This window comes from Pleurodeles waltl, chromosome 3_1 (assembly GCF_031143425.1).
Source record: "Pleurodeles waltl isolate 20211129_DDA chromosome 3_1, aPleWal1.hap1.20221129, whole genome shotgun sequence".
In the NCBI taxonomy this organism is placed as follows: domain Eukaryota; kingdom Metazoa; phylum Chordata; class Amphibia; order Caudata; family Salamandridae; genus Pleurodeles; species Pleurodeles waltl.
The window spans coordinates 5,799,786-5,815,415 of record NC_090440.1 but is presented as its reverse complement, the minus strand read 5'-3'; the positions used below and the strand labels follow the sequence as shown (position 1 = coordinate 5,815,415).

Here is a 15,630-nt window from a genome sequence, read left to right as displayed (position 1 = left end):
TTCGGATCTGTAAAGAAATGGCTCCCTGTTGCAGTTACCCCCCACTTTTTGCCTGATACTGATGCTGACTTGACTGAGAAGTGTGCTGGGACCCTGCTAACCAGGCCCCAGCACCAGTGTTCTTTCACCTAAAATGTACCATTGATTCCACAATTGGCACACCCTGGCCTCCAGATAAGTCCCTTGTAACTGGTACCCCCTGGTACCAAGGGCCCTGATGCCAGGGAAGGTCTCTAAGGGCTGCAGCATGTATTATGCCACCCTAGAGACCCCTCACTCAGCACAGACACACTGCTTACCAGCTTGTGTGTGCTAGTGAGAACAAACTGAGTAAGTCGAAATGGCACTCCCCTCAGGGTGCCATGCCAGCCTCTCACTGCCTATGCAGTATAGGTAAGACACCCCTCTAGCAGGCCTTACAGCCCTAAGGCAGGGTGCACTATACCATAGGTGAGGGCACCAGTGCATGAGCACTGTGCCCCTACAGTGTCTAAGCAAAACCTTAGACATTGTAAGTGCAGGGTAGCCATAAGAGTATATGGTCTGGGAGTTTGTCAAACACGAACTCCACAGCACCATAATGGCTACACTGAAAACTGGGAAGTTTGGTATCAAACTTCTCAGCACAATAAATGCACACTGATGCCAGTGTACATTTTATTGTAAAATACACCCCAGAGGGCACCTTAGAGGTGCCCCCTGAAACTTAACCGACTATCTGTGTAGGCTGACTGGTTCCAGCAGCCTGCCACACTAGAGACATGTTGCTGGCCCCATGGGGAGAGTGCCTTTGTCCCTCTGAGGCCAGTAACAAAGCCTGCACTGGTTGGAGATGCTAACACCTCCCCCAGGCAGGAGCTGTAACACCTGGCGGTGAGCCTCAAAGGCTCACCCCTTTGTCACAGCACCGCAGGACACTCCAGCTAGTGGAGTTGCCCGCCCCCTCCGGCCACGGCCCCCACTTTTGGCGGCAAGGCCGGAGAAAATAATGAGAATAACAAGGAGGAGTCACTGGCCAGTCAGGACAGCCCCTAAGGTGTCCTGAGCTGAGGTGACTAACTTTTAGAAATCCTCCATCTTGCAGATGGAGGATTCCCCCAATAGGATTAGGGATGTGACCCCCCTCCCCTTGGGAGGAGGCACAAAGAGGGTGTACCCACCCTCAGGGCTAGTAGCCCCAGGCTCCCCCTGACCGCGACTGTCTGAACTCCATTTCCCGACGGCTGGAAAAGACCCTGCACCCGCAGCCCCCAGCCCCCAGCCCCTAAAGAAACTGAACTTCTGTGCAGGAGTGACCCCCAGGAGGCCCTCTCCCTTGCCCAGGTGGTGGCTACCCCGAGGAGCCCCCCCCTTGCCTGCATCGCTGAAGAGACCCCTTGGTACCCCATTGAAAACTGAAGGAAACCCGACGCATGTTTGCACACTGCACCCGGCCGCCCCCGCGCTGCTGAGGGTGTACTTTCTGTGCTACTTTGTGTCCCCCCCGGTGCCCTACAAAACCCCCCTGGTCTGCCCTCCGAAGACGCGGGTACTTACCTGCAGGTAGACTGGAACCGGGGCACCCCCTTCTCTCCATTATAGCCTATGTGTTTTGGGCACCTCTTTGACCTTTGCACCTGACCAGCCCTGAGCTGCTGGTGTGATAACTTTGGGGTTGCTCTGAACCCCCAACGGTGGGCTACCTTGGACCAAAAACTGAGAACTGTAAGTGACTTACTTACCTGTGAAAACTAACAATAACTTACCTCCCCCAGGAACTGTGAAAATTGCACTGTGTCCACTTTTAAAACAGCTTATTGTGGTTTATGTGAAAAGTATACATGCTAAAGTAATGATTCAAAGTTCCTAGAGTACTTACCTGCAATACCTTTCAAACAAGATATTACATGTAAAATTTGAACCTGTGGTTCTTAAAATAAACTAAGAAAAGATATTTTTCTATAACGAAACCTATTGGCTGGATTTGTCTCTGAGTGTGTGTACCTCATTTATTGCCTGTGTGTGTACAACAAATGCTTAACACTACTACTTGGATAAGCCTACTGCTCGACCACACTACCACAAAATAGAGCATTAGTATTATCTCTTTTTACCACTATTTTACCTCTAAGGGGAACCCTTGGACTCTGTGCATGCTATTCCTTACTTTGAAATAGCACATACAGAGCCAACTTCCTACAGGATCCTTCAGGGGGTGCGGGTGCAGTGTCCCTACCAGGCATCGGGTTCTTGGAAGCAGGCAGTCGCGGTCAGGGGGAGCCTCGGGATTCCCTCTGCAGGCGTCGCTGTGGGGGCTCAGGGGGCGCAACTCTGGCTACTCACAGTCTCGTAGTCGCCGGGGAGTCCTCCCTGAAGTGTTGTTTCTCCACAAGTCGAGCCGGGGGCGTCGGGTGCAGAGTAGCAAGTCTCACGCTTCCGGCGGGAAACGCAGTTGTCTTGAAGTTGCTTCTTTGGAAACAAAGTTGCAGTCTTGGGTGAACAGGGCCGCTGTTTTTTGGGAGTTTCTTGGTCCTTCTAGAGCAGGGCAGTCCTCTGAGGATTCAGAGGTCGCTGGTCCCTGGGGAGAGCGACGCTGGAGCAGTTTCTTCAGAAGGGGTGAGACAGGCCGGTAGAGCGGGGGCCAAAGCAGTTGGTGTCTCCGTCTTCTCTGCAGGGTTTTTCAGCTTAGCAGTCCTCTTCTTCTTAGGTTGCAGGAATCTGAGTTCCTAGGTTCAGGGGAGCCCCTAAATACAGAATTTAGGGGTGTGTTTAGGTCAGGGAGGTCAGTAGCCAATGGCTACTAGCCCCGAGGGTGGCTACACCCACTTTGTGCCTCCTCCCAAGGGGAGGGGGTCATATTCCTATCCCTATTGGGGGAATCCTCCATCTGCAAGATGGAGGATTTCTCAAAGTCAGTCACTTCAGCTCAGGTTGCCTTAGGGGCTGTCCGGACTGGTCAGTGACTCCTCCTTGTTTTTCTCATTATCTCCTCCGGCCTTGCCGCCAAAAGTGGGGCCGTGGCAGGCAACTCTACTAGCTGGAATGCCCTATGGTGCGGTAACAAAGGGGGTGAGCCTTTGAGGCTCACCGCCAGTGGTTACAGTTCCTGCAAGGGGGAGGTGGAAAGCATCTCCACCAAGTGGAGGCTTTGCTACTAGCCATAAAGTGACAAAGGCACACTCCCCATGTGGCAAGCAACATGTCTCGAGTGTGGCAGGCTGCTAAAACCAGTCAGCCTACACGGGTAGTTGGTTAAGGCTTCAGGGGGCACCTCTAAGGTGCCATCTGGTGTGTATGTTACAAAAAAATGTACACTGGCATCAGTGTGCATTTATTGTGCTGAGAAGTTTGATACCAAACTTCCCAGTGTAGCCATTATGGTGCTGTGGAGTTCGTGTTTGACAGACTCCCAGACCATATACTCTTATGGCTAACCTGCACTTACAATGTCTAAGGTTTTGCTTAGACACTGTAGGGGCACAGTGCTCATGCACTTGTGCCCTCACCTATGGTATAGTGCACCCTGTCTTAGGGCTGTAAGGCCTGCTAGAGGGGTGACTTATCTATACTGCATAGGCAGTGTGAGGTTGGCATGGCACCCTGATGGGAGTGCCATGTCGACTTACTCGTTTTGTCCTCACTAGCACACACAAGCTGGCAAGCAGTGTGTCTGTGCTGAGTGAGGGGTCCCCAGGGTGGCATAAGATATGCTGCAGCCCTTAGAGACCTTCCCTGGCATCAGGGCCCTTGGTACCAGGGGTACCAGTTACAAGGGACTTACCTGGATGCCAGGGTGTGCCAATTGTGGAAACAAAAGTACAGGTTAGGGAAAGAACACTGGTGCTGGGGCCTGGTTAGCAGGCCTCAGCACACTTTCAAATCAAATTTAGCATCAGCAAAGGCAAAAAGTCAGGGGGTAACTGTAGGAAGTTGGCTCTGTATGTGCTATTTCAAAGTAAGGAATAGCATGCACAGAGTCCAAGGGTTCCCCTTAGAGGTAAAATAGTGGTAAAAAGAGATAATACTAATGCTCTATTTTGTGGTAGTGTGGTCGAGCAGTAGGCTTATCCAAGGAGTAGTGTTAAGCATTTGTTATACATACACATAGACAATAAATGAGGTACACACACTCAGAGACAAATCCAGCCAATAGGTTTTGTTATAGAAAAATATCTTTTCTTAGTTTATTTTAAGAACCACAGGTTCAAATTTAACATGTAATATCTTGTTTGAAAGGTATTGCAGGTAAGTACATTAGGAACTTTGAATTATTTCAATTGCATGTATACTTTTCAAGTTATTCACAATTAGCTATTTTAAAAGTGGACACTTAGTGCAATTTTCACAGTTCCTGGGGGAGGTAAGTTTTTGTTAGTTTTACCAGGTAAGTAAGACACTTACAGGGTTCAGTTCTTGGTCCAAGGTAGCCCACCGTTGGGGGTTCAGAGCAACCCCAAAGTTACCACACCAGCAGCTCAGGGCCGGTCAGGTGCAGAGTTCAAAGTGGTGCCCAAAACGCATAGGCTTCAATGGAGAGAAGGGGGTGCCCCGGTTCCAGTCTGCCAGCAGGTAAGTACCCGCGTCTTCGGAGGGCAGACCAGGGGGGTTTTGTAGGGCACCAGGGGGGACACAAGCCCACACAGAAATTTCACCCTCAGCGGCGCGGGGGCGGCCGGGTGCAGTGTTAGAACAAGCGTCGGGTTCGCAATGGAAGTCAATGAGAGATCAAGGGATCTCTTCAGCGCTGCAGGCAGGCAAGGGGGGGCTTCCTCGGGGAAACCTCCACTTGGGCAAGGGAGAGGGACTCCTGGGGGTCACTTCTGCAGTGAAAGTCCGGTCCTTCAGGTCCTGGGGGCTGCGGGTGCAGGGTCTTTTCCAGGCGTCGGGACTTAGGTTTCAGAGAGTCGCGGTCAGGGGAAGCCTCGGGATTCCCTCTGCAGGCGGCGCTGTGGGGGCTCAGGGGGGACAGGTTTTGGTACTCACAGTCGTAGTGTAGTCCGGGGGTCCTCCCTGAGGTGTTGGTTCTCCACCAGCCGAGTCGGGGTCGCCGGGTGCAGTGTTGCAAGTCTCACGCTTCTTGCGGGGAGATTGCAGGGTTCTTTAAAGCTGCTCCTTTGGATAAAGTTGCAGTCTTTTTGGAGCAGGTCCGCTGTCCTCGGGAGTTTCTTGTCGTCGTCGAAGCAGGGCAGTCCTCAGAGGATTCAGAGGTCGCTGGTCCCTTTGGAAGGCGTCGCTGGAGCAGAGTTCTTTGGAAGGCAGGAGACAGGCCGGTGAGTTTCTGGAGCCAAGGCAGTTGTTGTCTTCTGGTCTTCCTCTGCAGGGGTTTTCAGCTAGGCAGTCCTTCTTGTTGCAGGAATCTGAATTCTTAGGTTCAGGGAAGCCCTTAAATACTAAATTTAAGGGCGTGTTTAGGTCTGGGGGGTTAGTAGCCAATGGCTACTAGCCCTGAGGGTGAGTACACCCTCTTTGTGCCTCCTCCCAAGGGGAGGAGGTCACATCCCTAATCCTATTGGGGGAATCCTCCATCTGCAAGATGGAGGATTTCTAAAAGTTAAAGTCACCTCAGCTCAGGACACCTTAGGGGCTGTCCTGACTGGCCAGTGACTCCTCCTTGTTGCTTTCTTTGTTCCCTCCAGCCTTGCCGCCAAAAGTGGGGGCCGTGGCCGGAGGGGGCGGGCAACTCCACTAAGCTGGAGTGCCCTGCTGGGCTGTGACAAAGGGGTGAGGCTTTGAGGCTCACCGCCAGGTGTTACAGCTCCTGCCGGGGGGAGGTGTTAGCATCTCCACCCAGTGCAGGCTTTGTTACTGGCCTCAGAGTGACAAAGGCACTCTCCCCATGGGGCCAGCAACATGTCTCTAGTGTGGCAGGCTGCTGGAACCAGTCAGCCTACACAGATAGTCGGTTAAGTTTCAGGGGGCACCTCTAAGGTGCCCTCTGTGGTGTATTTTACAATAAAATGTACACTGGCATCAGTGTGCATTTATTGTGCTGAGAAGTTTGATACCAAACTTCCCAGTTTTCAGTGTAGCCATTATGGTGCTGTGGAGTTCGTGTTTGACAGACTCCCAGACCATATACTCTTATGGCTATCCTGCACTTACAATGTCTAAGGTTTTGCTTAGACACTGTAGGGGCACAGTGCTCATGTACTGGTACCCTCACCTATGGTATAGTGCACCCTGCCTTAGGGCTGTAAGGCCTGCTAGAGGGGTGTCTTACCTATACTGCATAGGCAGTGAGAGGCTGGCATGGCACCCTGAGGGGAGTGCCATGTCGACTTACTCATTTTGTTCTCACTAGCACACACAAGCTGGTAAGCAGTGTGTCTGTGCTGAGTGAGGGGTCTCTTAGGGTGGCATAATACATGCTGCAGCCCTTAGAGACCTTCCCTGGCATCAGGGCCCTTGGTACCAGAGGTACCAGTTACAAGGGACTTATCTGGATGCCAGGGTGTGCCAATTGTGGAATCAAAAGTACAGGTTAGGGAAAGAACACTGGTGCTGGGGCCTGGTTAGCAGGCCTCAGCACACTTTCAATTCAAAACATAGCATCAGCAAAGGCAAAAAGTCAGGGGGTAACCATGCCAAGGAGGCATTTCCTTACAGTAACCATGCCAAGGAGGCATTTCCTTACACATTCCTTGTGAGGGTCCTCACAATGAAGCCTTAACTTTCCACAGGTACCACAAGGTCTAAACAAACCTTTTCTTGCTGTAGACATGATGGAAGAAGTACTACAGCAAAGGTAAAAGTGAAAGCTGAACAATATCTCTAGAAGAGAAAGTAAACTGAGCAGAGCTCAGGGAGACTCCCTTACACACGACGTGCGGTAGAACATTTATGAGACTGAGCCTCTGTGCTGAGGATTCTAAAGGGGTGGTCTCGCCTGACTGGCTCAAGTTTGGGCTTTTTCGAATTAGGCTGATAGTTATAAAACTCAATGTGTTTTTTTCCTATTGACTACAATGGGGGGAAAAAAAAAAAAAAAAAAAAGTTTTTTAATTTATTTATTGCTTTCTATATACTGTGGGAGTCCCACTTCGACGACGGGGAATGATTCAAGCATGTGAATCTAAGAAAGATACCCCAATACTGGAGAAAAGCAGTCTTCAGCCCAGACTTGAGTCAGTGGCTCCTTTAGTTTGACTAAGGAGTGGGCCTGATGGAAGGATACAGGATGCTGAAGATGCTATGCAGTCGACTTTGGCCACATGGATTGCGGCACTGGTTGTGCTCCCTTGGTGCGACTCCGATAAAACGGGTTTTCCAGTCCACCACTGCTGCTTTAAACAGCAGTTTCAAACTGCTAGAACAGTTTTACCATTTAATCTGATGGCACAGAGAAATCTACCTACAAGCATGGATGAGGGGCAGGAAAAACAGGAACGCTACTGTATGTCTTTACAAGATGTCCAAAAGCTCCAATGTGAAGTCATCTATCAGCCTGTTGGATAGAATGCCTTCATTTTCTTTCACCTTGCTACAGGCAGGTAAAGACGGGGTACATGCATGCAGGTTAGCAGGTAAAAAGGCATTTACACATGAACTACAAATTCGAAGCACCTACCACCATATCTCACCTCGTTATCAGTGTGCTGGCAAACTGGAGAAAAACACCGGACAGCAAAATAGAACAGTACAGCTTTTCGGTAGAACAAATTACGCTTCCCCACATCTTACCTTCCTACAGAGAAGACCACACGCAGTGCAGTCCCTCAGCAATGCCCATGTCCCTTAACATTTACACCTGCACATCACATGCAAAGCAAATACTGCTACCCAATCCCAGCAATGCTCATATCCCACCCTGTGTCGAGGCAATACCAGATCCCGCTCCTTCACTGGTCAATTCTCAAAACCCTCTCCTTCGCTCAGAAACACTGACAGCCTTTCCCCTTGGCAACAGTCAAGCACCTCCTGGTCACTGAAGTAAAGCTCACCCCCTTTGCGGTCACAGAAGAAATGGGGCCACCTTGCGATAAACCCTTCAGTGATCTTTCTCACCATCCCAATTTTACTCACCTCCATGGTCTGAGCCTGATGCATTGCTCTTGTTGCATTCTGTGCCATTGACCTGGAAGTGAATGTTATAAACGCACATCCTGTGGAAAAAAAAAAAATTGTTTTTTACATCCATATTGATATATACACACACACAAACTATGCATCATTTTGTACAAAGAAGCATACAAGGTGACAGCTCAGAGAAGCACACTTCATTTTCAAACTCTGCTAAAACAAGAGGTAGAATCTCCCATAGGGTCCCCTAAGTCTTCATTCTGACCCCCTCTGCCCGATGCATGATGAGGCACACTGTATTTCTGTAGATAATACATTGTTGAGATGACTGTCCTTATTAACACTGTTGTGTGTGATCTGTGGTTGGAATGCTTTGATTGCTAAGAACTCTGCCAGCAAATTCCAAGTGGTTTATGTGTTAAGTCTGCTGGATTGAGCCCCATGCTCCCTGTATTGTAAGATTGTTGATAGGGAAAGAGATGTAGGTACTGTCTTCCGAGGTATGCTGCAATCACTGCTAGGCATTTAGTAAATTCCCCTGGTGCTGTTGTCACTAAGTGTAGCTGTAGGAAGTTGGCTCTGTATGTGCTATTTCAAAGTAAGGAATAGCATGCACAGAGTCCAAGGGTTCCCCTTAGAGGTAAAATAGTGGTAAAAATAGATAATACTAATGCTCTATTTTGTGGTAGTGTGGTCGAGCAGTAGGCTTATCCAAGGAGTAGTGTTAAGCATTTGTTGTACATACACAAGACAATAAATGAGGTACACACACTCAGAGACAAATCCAGCCAATAGGTTTTTATATAGAAAAATATCTTTTCTTAGTTTATTTTAAGAACCACAGGTTCAAATTCTACATGTAATATCTCATTCGAAAGGTATTGCAGGTAAGTACTTTAGGAACTTCACATCATCAAAATTGCATGTATACTTTTCAAGTTATTGACAAATAGCTGTTTTAAAAGTGGACACTTAGTGCAATTTTCACAGTTCCTGGGGGAGGTAAGTTTTTGTTAGTTTTACCAGGTAAGTAGGACACTTACAGGGTTCAGTTCTTGGTCCAAGGTAGCCCACCGTTGGGGGTTCAGAGCAACCCCAAAGTCACCACACCAGCAGCTCAGGGCCGGTCAGGTGCAGAGTTCAAAGTGGTGCCCAAAACACATAGGCTAGAATGGAGAGAAGGGGGTGCCCCGGTTCCGGTCTGCTTGCAGGTAAGTACCCGCGTCTTCGGAGGGCAGACCAGGGGGGTTTTGTAGGGCACCGGGGGAGACACAAGTCCACACAGAAATTTCACCCTCAGCGGCGCGGGGGCGGCCGGGTGCAGTGTAGAGACAAGCGTCGGGTTCGCAATGTTAGTCTATGAGAGATCTCGGGATCTCTTCAGCGCTGCAGGCAGGTAAGGGGGGGATTCCTCGGGGAAACCTCCACTTGGGCAAGGGAGAGGGACTCCTGGGGGTCACTTCTCCAGTGAAAGTCCGGTCCTTCAGGTCCTGGGGGCTGCGGGTGCAGGGTCTCTCCCAGGTGTCGGGACTTTAGGTTCAAAGAGTCGCGGTCAGGGGAAGCCTCGGGATTCCCTCTGCAGGCGGCGCTGTGGGGGCTCAGGGGGGACAGGTTTTGGTACTCACAGTATCAGAGTAGTCCTGGGGTCCCTCCTGAGGTGTTGGATCGCCACCAGCCGAGTCGGGGTCGCCGGGTGCAGTGTTGCAAGTCTCACGCTTCTTGCGGGGAGCTTGCAGGGTTCTTTAAAGCTGCTGGAAACAAAGTTGCAGCTTTTCTTGGAGCAGGTCCGCTGTCCTCGGGAGTTTCTTGTCTTTTCGAAGCAGGGGCAGTCCTCAGAGGATGTCGAGGTCGCTGGTCCCTTTGGAAGGCGTCGCTGGAGCAGGATCTTTGGAAGGCAGGAGACAGGCCGGTGAGTTTCTGGAGCCAAGGCAGTTGTCGTCTTCGGGTCTTCCGCTGCAGGGGTTTTCAGCTAGGCAGTCCTTCTTCTTGTAGTTGCAGGAATCTAATTTTCTAGGGTTCAGGGTAGCCCTTAAATACTAAATTTAAGGGCGTGTTTAGGTCTGGGGGGTTAGTAGCCAATGGCTACTAGCCCTGAGGGTGGGTACACCCTCTTTGTGCCTCCTCCCAAGGGGAGGGGGTCACAATCCTAACCCTATTGGGGGAATCCTCCATCTGCAAGATGGAGGATTTCTAAAAGTTAGAGTCACCTCAGCTCAGGACACCTTAGGGGCTGTCCTGACTGGCCAGTGACTCCTCCTTGTTATTCTCATTATTTTCTCCGGCCTTGCCGCCAAAAGTGGGGCCTGGCCGGAGGGGGCGGGCAACTCCACTAGCTGGAGTGTCCTGCTGGGTTGGCACAAAGGAGGTGAGCCTTTGAGGCTCACCGCCAGGTGTGACAATTCCTGCCTGGGAGAGGTGTTAGCATCTCCACCCAGTGCAGGCTTTGTTACTGGCCTCAGAGTGACAAAGGCACTCTCCCCATGGGGCCAGCAACATGTCTCGGTTTGTGGCAGGCTGCTAAAACTAGTCAGCCTACACAGATAGTCGGTTACGTTTCAGGGGGCACCTCTAAGGTGCCCTCTGTGGTGTATTTTACAATAAAATGTACACTGGCATCAGTGTGCATTTATTGTGCTGAGAAGTTTGATACCAAACTTCCCAGTTTTCAGTGTAGCCATTATGGTGCTGTGGAGTTCGTGTTTGACAGACTCCCAGACCATATACTCTTATGGCTACCCTGTACTTACAATGTCTAAGGTTTTGTTTAGACACTGTAGGGGTACCATGCTCATGCACTGGTACCCTCACCTATGGTATAGTGCACCCTGCCTTAGGGCTGTAAGGCCTGCTAGAGGGGTGTCTTACCTATACTGCATAGGCAGTGAGAGGCTGGCATGGCACCCTGAGGGGAGTGCCATGTCGACTTACTCGTTTTGTCCTCACTAGCACACACAAGCTGGCAAGCAGTGTGTCTGTGCTGAGTGAGAGGTCTCCAGGGTGGCATAAGACATGCTGCAGCCCTTAGAGACCTTCCTTGGCATCAGGGCCCTTGGTACTAGAAGTACCAGTTACAAGGGACTTATCTGGATGCCAGGGTCTGCCAATTGTGGATACAAAAGTACAGGTTAGGGAAAGAACACTGGTGCTGGGGCCTGGTTAGCAGGCCTCAGCACACTTTCAATTGTAAACATAGCATCAGCAAAGGCAAGAAGTCAGGGGGCAACCATGCCAAGGAGGCATTTCCTTACAGTAGCACTTTGAATTGACAGTGCTTGCTTAAGTACTCGCGGTGTGCTGGATGGATAGGAATGTGGAAGTAAGCATCTTTTAGATCCAACGCTGTCATGTAGTCTTGTTTTTGAAACAAGGGAATGACATCCAGTAGAGTGAACATGTGGAAATGCTCTGAGAGAATGTACTGACAGAGTCTGAGATCGAGGATTGGTCTGAGGGTGCAATCCTTTTTTGGTATGAGGAAGTAGAGAGAATATACTCCTGTTCCTTATTGATAAATGGGAACTACCTCTATTGCTCCTTTGAGTAGGAGCGATTCTACCTCTTGTTTTAGCAGAACAATGTGTGCCGAAGAGAGCATGTGTGAACGAGGGGGGGACGTTTGGTGGAGTGTAGATGAGTGCTACGCAATAGCCATTGTGGATAATCGACAGCACCCATTGATCTGATGTAATCTGTTGCCAATGATGGTGGAAATGTTGCAGTCTTCCTCCCACAGGAGATGTGCTGTGTGTGATGCAGAGGAAGTCACTGCTTTGATGAGGTGGCGGCACCTCTTGTGGTAGTGGATTTGCCCCTACCTCTGAAATTGTGTCCTCATTAGGAACTCCTGAAAGATACCCTAGAATAATACGGTTGTCCCTGTTTTTGTTGGGACGTAGAGGCCTCTGATGGTTGGGGTTTAAAACCCCCTCTGATCTGGGGCTTATGAAAAGTGCCCAAAAAAGGTATCCACCTCAGGTCCACATAGTTGTTTATTGAATGGCATATTAAGGACCGCTTGCTGTATCTCAGGTTTGAATCCTGCGGACCGTAACCAAGCATGCCTTCTGATCATAACGCTGCAGTGTCAGCTGCATCTAGGGCAGATCTAATCTGATTATTGGCAATAGCTTGTCTCTGGGAAGTTGGCTCTGTATGCACTATTTCAAAGTAAGAAATAGCATGCAGAGTCCAAGGGTTCCCCTTAGAGGTAAGATAGTGGCAAAAAGAGAATTCTAATGCTCTATTTTGTGGTAGTGTGGTCGAGCAGTAGGCCTATCAGAGGGGAGTGTTAAGCATTTGTTGTACATACACAGGCAATAAATGAGAAACACACAGTCAGACAATTCCAGGCCAATAGTTTTTACGTAGAAAAATGCCTTTTCCTAATTTATTTAAAGAACCACAGGTTCAAGATTTGAAGTAAATACATAAAATGCAAGGTACTCCACACAGGTAAATTAGGAACTTTCAATTAGAGCAATGACATACATTTTTTATTAAAATGGCAATAAACTATTTTAGAAGCAGACAGTGCAAAAATGAACAGCTCCTGGGGGAGGCAAGTAATGGTTAGGTTGTGAGATAAGTAAGACACTTACAAGTCTCAGTTCTGGGGCATAGGCAGCCCACTGTTGGGGGTTCAAGACAACCCCAAAGTTACCACACCAGCAGGCCAGGGCCGGTCAGGTGCAGAGGTCAAATAGGTGCCCAAAACACATAGGCGCCTATGGAGAATAGGGGTGCTCCAGGTCCAGTCTGCCAGCAGGTAAGTACACGCGTCCTCTGGGGGTAGACCAGGCGTCAGGTTTTGTATTGGTTTCAATGGAGGGACCCGGGGGTCACTCTAGTAGTGCAGGCAGGGCACAGGGGGGCTTCTCAGGCCAGCCACCACCTGGGCTAGGCAGAGAGTCGCCTGGGGGTCCCTCCTGCACTGAAGTTCGGTTCCTTCTGGCCCTGGGGGCTGCGGGTGCAGTGTTGGGTCCAGGTGTCGGGTCCCTTGTTACAGGCAGTCGTGGTCAGGGGGAGTGTAGGAAGTTGGCTCTGTATGTGCTATTTCAAAGTAAGGAATAGCATGCACAGAGTCCAAGGGTCCCCTTAGAGGTAAGATAGTGGCAAAGAGAGATAATACTAATGCTCTATTTTGTGGTAGTGTGGTCGAGCAGTAGGCTTATCAAAGGAGTAGTGTTAAGCATTTGTTGTACATACAGAGGCAATAAATGAGGAAAACACACTCAGAAAATTCCAGGCCAATAGGTATTTGTATAGAAAAATATATTTTCTTAGTTTATTTTAAGAACCACAGGTTCAAATTCTACATGTAATATCTCATTTGAAAGGTATTGCAGGTAAGTACTTTAGGAACTTTGAATAATCACAATAGCATATATACTTTTTACATAAAACACATATAGCCATTTTAAAAGTGGACACTTAGTGCAATTTTCGACAGTTCCTGGGGGAGGTAAGTTATTGTTAGTTCTTGCAGGTAAGTAAACCACCTACGGGGTTCAAATTGGGGTCCAAGGAAGCCCACGTTGGGGGTTCAGAGCAACCCCAAAGTCACCACACCAGTAGCTCAGGGCCTGTCAGGTGCAGAGGTCAAAGAGGTGCCCCAAAACACATAGGCTTCAATGGAGAAGGGGGTGCCCCGGTTCCAGTCTGCCAGCAGGTAAGTACCCGCGTCTTCGGAGGGCAGACCAGGGGGGTTTTGTAGGGCACCGGAGGGGACACAAGTCAGCACAAAAAGTACACCCTCAGCAGCGCGGGGGCGGCTGGGTGCAGTGTGCAAACACGCGTCGGGTTTCCAATAGATTTCAATGAGAGACCAAGGGGTCTCTTCAGCGGAGCAGGCAGGCAAGGGGGGGGCTCCTCGGGGTAGCCACCACCTGGGCAAGGGAGAGGGCCTCCTGGGGGTCACTCCTGCACTGGAGTTCCGATCCTTCAGGTCCTGGGGACTGCGGGTCAGGGTCTTTTCCAGGCGTCAGGATTTCAGAGTCAGGCAGTCGCGGTCAGGGGGAGCCTCGGAATTCCCTCTGCAGGCGTCGCTGTGGGGGCTCAGGGGGGACAACTTTGGTTACTCACAGATTCGGAGTCGTCGGGGGGTCCTCCCTGTAGCGTTGTTTCTCCACCAGTCGAGTCGGGGTCGCCGGGTGCAGTGTTGCAAGTCTCACGCTTCTTGCGGGGATTGCAGGGGTCTTTAAATCTGCTCCTCTGGAAACAAAGTTGCAGTCTTTGTTGAACAGGGCCGCTAGTCTCAACTAGCTGGAGTGCCCTGGGGCATTGTAACACGAAGCTTGAGCCTTTGAAGCTCACTGCTAGGTGTTACAGTTCCTGCAGGGGGGAGGTGTGAAGCACCTCCACCCAGAGCAGGCTTTGTTTCTGTCCTCAGAGAGCACAAAGGCTCTCACCGCATGAGGTCAGACACTCGTCTCTCAGCAGCAGGCTGGCACAGACCAGTCAGTCCTGCACTGAACAATTGGGTAAAATACAGGGGGTATCTCTAAGATGCCCTCTGTGTGCATTTTTTAACAAATCCAACACTGGCATCAGTGTGGGTTTATTATTCCGAGAAGTTTGATACTAAACTTCCCAGTATTCAGTGTAGCCATTATGGAGCTGTGGAGTTCGTTTTTGACAGACTCCCAGCCCATATACTCTTATGGCTACCCTGCACTTACAATGTCTAAGGTTTTGCTTAGACACTGTAGGGGCATATTTCTCATGCACATATGCCCTCACCTGTGGTATAGTGCACCCTGCATTAGGGCTGTAAGGCCTGCTAGAGGGGTGATTTACCTATGCCACAGGCAGTGCTTTTTGGGCATGGCCTCCTGAGGGGGATGCCATGTCGCCTTTGCCTTTTTCTCCTCACCAACACACACAATCTACAATGGCAGTGTGCATGTGTTAGGTGAGGAATCCCTTAGGGTGGCACAACACATGCTGCAGCCCTTGGGGACCTTCCCTGGTCACAGGGCCCTTGGTACCACTGGTACCTTTTCTAAGGAAATGCCTCCTTGGCATGGTTACCCCCTGACCTTTTGCCTTTGCGGATGCCAAGTTATGATTTGAAAGTGTGCTGAGGCCTGCTAACCAGGCCCCGGCACCAGTGTTCTTTCCCTAACCTGTACTTTTGTTTCCACAATTGGCACACCCTGGCATCCAGGTAAGTCCCTTGTAACTGGTACCCCTGGTACCGAGGGCCCTGATGCCAGGGAAGGTCTCTAAGGGCTGCAGCATGTCTTATGCCACCCTGGGGACCCCTCATTCAGCACAGACCCACTACTTGCCAGCTTGTGTGTGCTGGTGGGGAGAAAATGACTAAGTCGACATGGCACTCCCCTCAGGGTGCCATGCCAACCTCACACTGCCAATGGCATAGATAAGGCACCCTCTAGCAGGCCTTACAGTCCTAAGGCAGGGTGCACTATACCATAGGTGAGGGCATAGATGCATGAGCACTATGCCCCTACAGTGAAGCAAAACCTTAGACATTGTAAGTTCAGGGTAGCCATAAGAGTATATGCTCTGGGAGTTTGTCAAACACGAACTCCACAGTTCTATAATGGCTACACTGAAAACTGGGAAGTTTGATACCAAACTCCTCAGCACAATAAATGCACACTGATGCCC

General features: G+C 50.1%; 1 protein-coding gene across 8 annotated transcripts in view; it reads right to left on the bottom strand.

Annotated features, from left to right (window-relative positions):
* Positions 1–15,630, bottom strand: part of CELF1 (CUGBP Elav-like family member 1) — a 383,811-nt gene that overhangs the window by 176,644 nt on the left and 191,537 nt on the right. For all 8 annotated transcript variants that reach the window (XM_069221621.1, XM_069221615.1, XM_069221614.1 and 5 more), the window contains exon 7: positions 8,002–8,081. In XM_069221621.1, the coding sequence (XP_069077722.1) occupies positions 8,002–8,081 (80 nt within the window). The remainder of the gene's footprint in view (positions 1–8,001; positions 8,082–15,630) is intronic.